Source organism: Octopus bimaculoides, chromosome 6, assembly GCF_001194135.2.
Source record: "Octopus bimaculoides isolate UCB-OBI-ISO-001 chromosome 6, ASM119413v2, whole genome shotgun sequence".
Classification (NCBI taxonomy): Eukaryota; Metazoa; Mollusca; class Cephalopoda; order Octopoda; family Octopodidae; genus Octopus; species Octopus bimaculoides.
The window spans coordinates 77,740,991-77,749,538 of record NC_068986.1 but is presented as its reverse complement, the minus strand read 5'-3'; the positions used below and the strand labels follow the sequence as shown (position 1 = coordinate 77,749,538).

General features: G+C 31.1%; 1 protein-coding gene across 2 annotated transcripts in view; it reads left to right on the top strand.

The window, feature by feature from the left end:
• Positions 1-8,548, top strand: part of LOC106884336 (voltage-dependent T-type calcium channel subunit alpha-1I) — an 894,587-nt gene that overhangs the window by 592,867 nt on the left and 293,172 nt on the right. For both annotated transcript variants that reach the window (XM_052968893.1, XM_052968892.1), the window contains one exon: positions 3,029-3,152. In XM_052968893.1, the coding sequence (XP_052824853.1) occupies positions 3,029-3,152 (124 nt within the window). The remainder of the gene's footprint in view (positions 1-3,028; positions 3,153-8,548) is intronic.

The following is an 8,548-nucleotide window of genomic DNA, read 5'->3' as shown; positions in this document are numbered from 1 at the left end:
TATATATATATAGTTATGTGTTTATGTATGTGTGTACTATTTGTATTTCTGCATATGTTTTCATGTGTAATTTATGCTTACACCAGTTTAAAAGACTTTGCTATTGTCTAATTTTGGCTGTTATGTCTCATAACTTTGCAGCTTACAAACTGAAATTGATAAATTAACTATCATATTGAAATAGCCCTGCATAACCACAATTCAATGAGTGCAACTGCTAAAAGTATTATAGCATGTATATATACTTTTGGGGAAATATAATTCACCACTATATTTGTTGCTAACAGTGTAGCTGATGAATTCTTTCTCTCACACACTCTTTAATTCTATCTATTTCTCTCTTTCTCTCTTCTTACGTAACAACCATATATATATATTATATACATATATATATATGAATATATATATATATGTGTATATATAAATATATATATAGATATACATATACATACTTCTTTATATATACATATACACACACACACATGTATATATATATGTGTGTGTGTTGTGTATTCATCTTTTAGAAATATATATTTTTATTTTTCTGTGTACACACACATCTACACACATACACACACACACATACACATACCTATACACACACACATACACAAACACACATAATTCCCATTTTACTCTTGTTTTTAATGTTGATATTGTTTGCCTTCCTAATGTAGGAAAGAGTATTAAAGTTTTGTTTGAGATACCCGCTTTTCTATGAACAATTCAACCAGGCGTTAGCTATTAGAGAACCTCCAAATCAAAGCAAATAACACTATATTAAGTGATTCACAACATTTCATATGGAATTAATGTCCTGCATAACATCTAGTAACAATTTGTGGGATTTATCTGCCGGAAAATATTTAGTGCTCTATAGAAAATAGGTAATTTCCATATGCGTAAGAAAATTTATTATTAGATTACTAAAATCAAAGACCAACAGGCAAGGCTAATATTTAGATTGCTCTCTATTTCCTCCCAATCTTGGTAAAAATTCAGCTGTACAAATTTCTGATTCTATGAGTAAAGAGTAATGACTATGTGTGGGTAGTCTATAAACACTGATTTAGAAGAAATTGGTTCAACATCTACATTCATTGACATCATTTCGTTGAAAGAATATGTAGCTAGAAAATGGTTCTCCCACCAATTTTGACAAAGAATATTCCAGTTGTTAGATCAACTTTTCTGCCCATCTATTTAATTAACGTGTGAGTGACTGAGTATTTCACCGGTATGCATGTATACACTGAACATAATTCTTAGGAAGAATCAGTGTGACAACACACATTTTCTTCTGATTTTGTTTTCTTATATATATATATATATATATATATATATATATATATATATTCTTTATTGAAAATGTAATTCTCACGCAGAATCAGTAGGACATTATGTGTGGCAAGGCTGACTCATGGAATTACAAATACAGTCCAACCAATGGCTTTTACATGGTTTCTGCCTGTCCAATTTTTATTCACAATATTTGGGTTGACTAAAGTAAAAGACACTTGCAAAAGATGCCAAGATTGGGTGTATGGTCTAAGAGTGATTTGGAGGTTGCTGTCACTAGCAAGTTGAGTGACTATATCATGGCTCCCTTTTTAGCTTATTATCACCAAGTAATTCGGAAACTCAAAAATAATTTGATAAATGGAAAAGTAAGGTTCATTCAAAAGGTCTGCCAAGGTGTGGTATGTGTTTTGAGAGTGATTTGGTTGCTATTCACATCAAGGTGACTAACCATATAGAAGCTCCCTTTTTGGCTCATCATCACAGAGTAATTCAGGAACTGTAAAATAGTTTGATAAATGGAAAAGTGTAGTTTATTCAAAAGGTCTGAAATTCAATATTGTGAAGCTAGCGTAAACAATAGAGGAAATAAGGTTTCAGGCAAACTGACAGCAAACTAATTGCATGAGCAGCTATGGTTTGAAGATAATGGTGTTCCATCAAATACTTTATTGGAATTATCCGATTATACCTGTTAACTATGTAACAAGAATAGTTAGAGACAGGGAGCTGAGAAAAGCTTCGCTAAATGTCACGTTTGGGGCAATAAAAGTGTTTTCTCTATATGAAGGGCATTTTATATAACTCATGCATCCAATTTGTTGGGCTATATCGTAGGAAATTATAAAGTAGTTGATCAGTAGTTTAGTTAGAGCATCATAAAAAACATGTTGCAATATTAGTTTTTGGCTTTTTGCACTTGGAGTTCAAATTCTTCTGAGGTCAACTTTGCCTTTCAACCTTTCAAAATCAGTGTATAAAGAACCAGCCCAGTGCTGAATTTTGTTTATTTCCTTCCTCTCTCCAGCAGTTACATTCTGGTTGTTCTGCTGGCTCAAGAACAGGCAGGTCAAGAGGGTATCCATGTCCACTGAGGAATTAATGGAAGTATGATGGTATAAGCTATTATGCCATCCTTAACCCTCTAGTATTTAAACCAGTCATATCCAGCTAAAATATTCTACATGCTTTATGTTCAAACAGGCCAAAACTAATCCTTCATACCTACTCTACAATGTCATTATAGAAATAACCAATTGCATTATCAAACACTTGAAGCTACAAGATAATTTGTGATTAATTTAAAACAATATCTATCAATAAGCATTACATTTAACAGAATAATTTGAATGCTAAAGGGTTAATTACAAATAGTAGTCAAATATTTTTAGGGTTGTGATGGGAATTAACATTCATTAAAAGAAGGTAACATTTGAACAATTCTTCTCTAGAGGGAATTAAACAGTTCTTATAGACAACTCAATGTCCAACTGAATTTTCATTAAAAAAAAAAGGTAAATCAGAAAAATTGAATTTCATTAAACAAATATTAAGAAAAGAAAAAAGAAGGCTTGCCTAACTTATAAACTTGATACCTTATTACTGAAGTTGTAGATATTCCAGGTATTTTCGACAAGTTTTGTTTAGTTCTTTTTATATTTCAGTAGATTTTGGCAAACAGTCGTCAACACTTGTAATATTAACTTGTAATATTAACTGTCTATTTCAGGAAGATGAGAAAAAAAGAGAAAAAGATAAGAATAAAATGACTGAAAATAATAATAATGAGGAAGTGAAGGAATCTCTGCAAATGAATGAGTGTGAGATTCATGAAAAAAATAATCAAGAAAAAGGTAATCTTTGTCTTTTATCTTATTTATTTTGTATTATTTTATTTTTCCTATTTTTCATACAGGAAGTGTCACAAAAATCTAATTACCATATATGTTACATGGGAAAACTATCTCTTATAACTCAACTTTTTTCTTTGTAATTCAGGGGTCATTTTTTTTTTACTCCTACACAAAGAGCTTTTATTTCTTTTTCTCTTTTTCTATCCTAATATAATATAAATAGAAGTAATGATTGAACATAATCATTTTCTTTATTGGAACACAATAAAATCTCGTTTAGCTTTTTATTCTCTGCATTAGGTTTACAGACAGCTTGCAATATGTTTCTTCAAAAGCTAAGTCTAATATTCAAATATAACTCAAACATTTCTTATTTTACTCTTTTTGCTAAATATTCTTTAAAAAAAATGGTTTTTAAAGAAAATCAAATTTAGTGCAAATGTACTAAATTTAGTGCAAATCTATTGATATGAGACTTATTACATTTAAAGGGAGATACTTCTCCTTAATTCATCTTTGGTGAATGTAGTATTATAATTTAATTTTCTTCAGAAGGGATATATATATATATATATATATATATATGTAAATACATGTGTGTGTGTGAGACTGTCTATATGTATATATGTGTTTCTTACATAAGACAATACTTTCTCAAGTTAACTTATTCCACCTCAGTACATTTCAGTCAAAAGGGTAAGTTCGTTTTGTTGTTGTTCAGCTCCAAACTGGTTTGATCAAGAAGATGTAGAATCAGAAACACTCTAAATGTGATCTTATTCCAATGTATAAAACACCTAAGACCACATAATATAATGTCATTTTTATAGACTACAGAGTGTGATTGAAGCAGATAAGGTTGCTATTTTTAGCAGATCAAAATACCACGAAATGACACTTCTTCAATGCATAATGTGAGGCAATGTTCATTCAAATTGTATTAGAAATTAGTAAATATTTAGAATGGGACTATACATTGCAAAAGTACCTCCCAAATCTCTCTTAGCTACAAAATACTCCATACTCTGGATAGTATAACTATAGCTGATGACCTTTGATTAAAATCATTTGAAAAGGGGGTATAGATATTTGTCATATACAATGTCAAAGATAGGTTTTCTCTCAAATATGAGAAATTCATTTCTCAAATATTTCATATATATTTTCTTGATTTTACTTGTGTATTAAATCAGTTAGGCAGTAGATTGGTAAAATTAGTTAGAGCATAAGATAGAATACTTTGCTGCATTTAGTTCCAGCTCTTCACTTTCTAAGTTCAAATCCTGGTTTGGTTGAATTTATAATTCATTCTCTTTGAGGTCAATAAAATAAGTACCAGTAAATCAATATTCTCTTTCACCAACCAAAAAATAGTTTTAATAATTTACTGTTGTGTTTTTAATGACCATGAGGTCAAGCAATTGATTCCAATTTATCCGTGCAAGTGCATAGGCTAAATAAAAAGTAATTTTGTTAATAAAAAAAAAAATCAAGAATTTAAACTTCATCTAATTAATAGAGATATTTGGTAAAGATATATTAATTTTAGCCTTCATAATATTCAGAGGAAATTTATGTTGCATTTCAGTTATAAAAATAAATTGTAGTTTGGTAAATTTTTGAATAAGGAAATCCAAAGTTAATTTTAGTTCAGCATAAAAAAGAAATATATTAATAAGTTTGAAATTTAGAAATTTGATAAGGTACATTTTAATATATCAGTCTAATTAATGCAGACAGCATTATATTTTACATAAATTTTCATATTATTTACATGACTAGTGTGTAATAAGTTAGAATTGATAGAGAGATTCATGTACATTAACTAAATTTAAACAATTTGCCGTGACAACAGAAATGCTTCTTCAAGATGTTAGAAAAACAGTCAAATATCTCTTTCAATGAGAGCTTTGCTCATAGGATAGTGAGAACTTGTGAAGACTGAAAAAAGGAAAGATACATTGCTATGATTGATAAAATTAAAATAATTTTAAACCAGTCATGAACAAACCGCAACTCATGGGACTTTAACAAAAGTTACCTTGAATTTTTTTTAGTAGTGCAGCCTGTCTTATGATAAACCATGTTTCATGGCCTGCTCCTCAAAAAAGGTCACCTGTATTAAACCTTTAAAACTTGTCCAACACCATGGTGAAGAAAGAAGAATTCATATGCATATAAACTCTATTGAGTGGAGTAGGAGAGAACTACTTCAATATTTTGGGGGCAGGGAAAGGTTGGCATTTGTTAGTTTGAGTATAACCTCCTCAAATCACATCCTATTGTCTTAAAAAGGATCGCATCTAATGATACATTGCTCTATGTAGTGTGTCTGTCTGTGTGGGTGGGTGTAAACATACATATTGTATTGTATAGCTGAATGGTGAAAAAGATCACTTCACAATCATTAAATTCTGGGTTTGATCCCACTGCAAGACATCTTGAACAAGTGTCTCTTAGACTTTGGTTTGGCCCAATCACTGTAAGTATAACTGAATACACAGTAGCAGTGTAGAAGCCAATTTGATAAATTTTTACCTTGAATTCAAAGGTCCAGCCTTGTCCCACACTGTGTAATGCTGACTTCAAGGATTACACATGTCTGCAAAATACTCAGCCACTTATAAGTTAATTCAATGAGCAGATTGTTCATTTGATCCTTTTATACACACGCATAAACACACACGTGCACACACATACACACACATTTGTGTATGTATTTGAATCTATCAGAAAATATTAAGTAAAAACGACTTATAAATTGGAAATAAACAGTTTCTATTTCAAGCAAAATAAAAATCATATTTCTGTATCTGGTACAAAATTACATTATTTTTAAATCAAATTTAATTTCATATATTATAGACTACACACTTGAAGCATATTTTATATCTATACATAAATAAAAATAAAATAAATAAATATAGATATATTAGAAATATACATCAGAAGAAGGTGTAAGGATACTGCAAGTAACAGGAGTGATTATACCACAAATTTTCTCCTAGTTTTTCTAACTTTAAATCCTATTAAGGCTTATATTGCTTTTCTTCACAATTCTGCAGCTGCTAAAAGAAATATATACCAGTGGCATTCTGAGGCCAACTTAGAATGTAGGGAAAAAGTATTATTTTATAAACTTGCATATTAAAATTTCATATCAAAAGATTTATTGAATTTATATTTGCATATTAAACATTATTTATAGGAAATATAAAGGAAAGTAGCAATGAAATGGTGACAAATAGGAAATTAACACTTTCATTTTAATCTTTTTACATTATATGCATCACAAAAATTTAATTACTCTTCAGGACTGTGCTATAATATGACCCTTATAGGGATGAAACAATATGCCATATACTGGCAGAAAGCCAAAATTTAAAGCACTAAGAGTAAAATGCAAACAAGACAAAATACCATCACATTTTATTAAGTAAAAATAGTTTTAAAAAATAGCCTTTTAAAACTGAGGTAATTTTATTAAATAGTAGTTTGCTAGAAATTTGTATTTAGTGAAAAAAATTCATAAGTTATAACTGTTACATATGCACCAATTAAATGTAAGCAATTTATTTTCTGGTGGTACCCAGGGAGCCTTTTATGTTACTGCTCAACACGTTTGTTGAATCAGTGTTTCTCATAGGATGGTGCAGCATGTGAAGAAGGTTGCTTCATTCTCAAATATGGTACAATAGGCAGTGTAATTGGCAGAATCATTACTGTGTCAGACAAATGCCTTATGGCTACCTGCATTTAAAACCTGTAAAGGTCACCTTTACCTTTCATGCTTCTGAGCCTCTCAGATAGTGAACTGATGAAATCATTAAAGTATCGGACAAGATTATTTGCAGAATTTTTCTAGTTCTTTTCATTCTGAGTCCAAATCCTGAAGTAGCATATGCAGGTGACTGACTTAATCCATTACCCAGTTTAACCTGTCCACCTTGTTCTTGATACCTTTAGTAGAATCTACTTTGTTGCAAAGCACTGTATCTTGCACTGTTGATCGTACACCCCTTTTCTAAGTAGTCTTCCAGTATAGGCCTTTTGAGACCCAGAAAGGGGTTAGCATCACCTTTCCCTTGGAAGACTGAGTCTTGAATTTCTTCGTTGCTTGCAAGCCAGGATGTTTTCACTTCATACTCTGTCTCTTTGATTCTACCTCATAATGATTGGCCCACGTTTCATCTCCTGTGACTATCCTGTTCAAAAATTTCTCGTCCTCATTGTTGTAGTAATTGAGTAAACATTGACAGACCTCAAGCTGTTTGCACTTGCACTCTGCAGTAAGCTCTCTTGGCACTCATCTTATACAGACTTTATGAAAGCTGAGCTCATCATGGATGATTTGATAGGCAGATCCATGACTAATCCGTAGAGAACGAGCTAACTCAGTGATGATAACTCACCACTTCACCATTACCACAATCTCTCGAGTTTGCTGAATCTTTTCATCAGTGGTGGAGGTTGACAAGTGTCCTGCTTCCTCTTTGTGTGTCATGCTTGTCAAGCCACTTTTAAACTTCTCAACCCACTCATACACACCTCTACATGGTAGTGCACTGTCCCTGTATTGTGCAAAAAGCCTCCTATGAATTTCAGCACCTGACATACCTTCCGAGAAATCAGATCACTGCTCTCTCTTTGCTCTTCTTTGGTGCACATTGCTAATGGATCAGCCATGCCTGCACTGTAAAGCTATAAAGAAAAATGGCATTATCAGGCTCAAACTTCGATCATGTGACCACAATAGTGCCAACTATAAGCACACATGCACAGAAGGCAGTGTGACAATAATAAAGTGGCATTCTTTGCTGCAATATTTCAAGTAAAAAGTTTCTTATTATTTGCTTTACTAGAAATAATAGCTTGTCCTGTACTTTTACAGGTGTAATAACTTGTCCTGTACTTTTCCACGTTTATAATCTTAAGAATATGACTTTTCATGCTCACATTTTTCCCTTCTGTTAGGAATGTGGTAGAATGATAGAGTACAGTATAAAGCTCGCCCATCTTCAGAATTACCCAGTACTATTGGTAGTATTATTATATACTTCCTGTTTTGAATCTGAGTATTCATCATGTGTGAATAAAAAACTGAAGAAATTGGAGTCAAGAAGAGGAGTACAGCTGAACATTTATTATTCGCTACTATTGTTTTAATGCAATGTAGTTCTCCAAGAATACAAGTATTTTATTATGCAAGCACACAATTGCATAATCAAATACCTGTTTTCTTGGAGACCTATGTTACATTAAAACAATTGTAATGAATAATAAACAAATGTCCAACTGTACTCCTTTTTGATTCCAGTTTCTTCAATTATATATATATATATATATATATATATATAAAATGATAATAATAATAATAATAATAATAATAATAATAA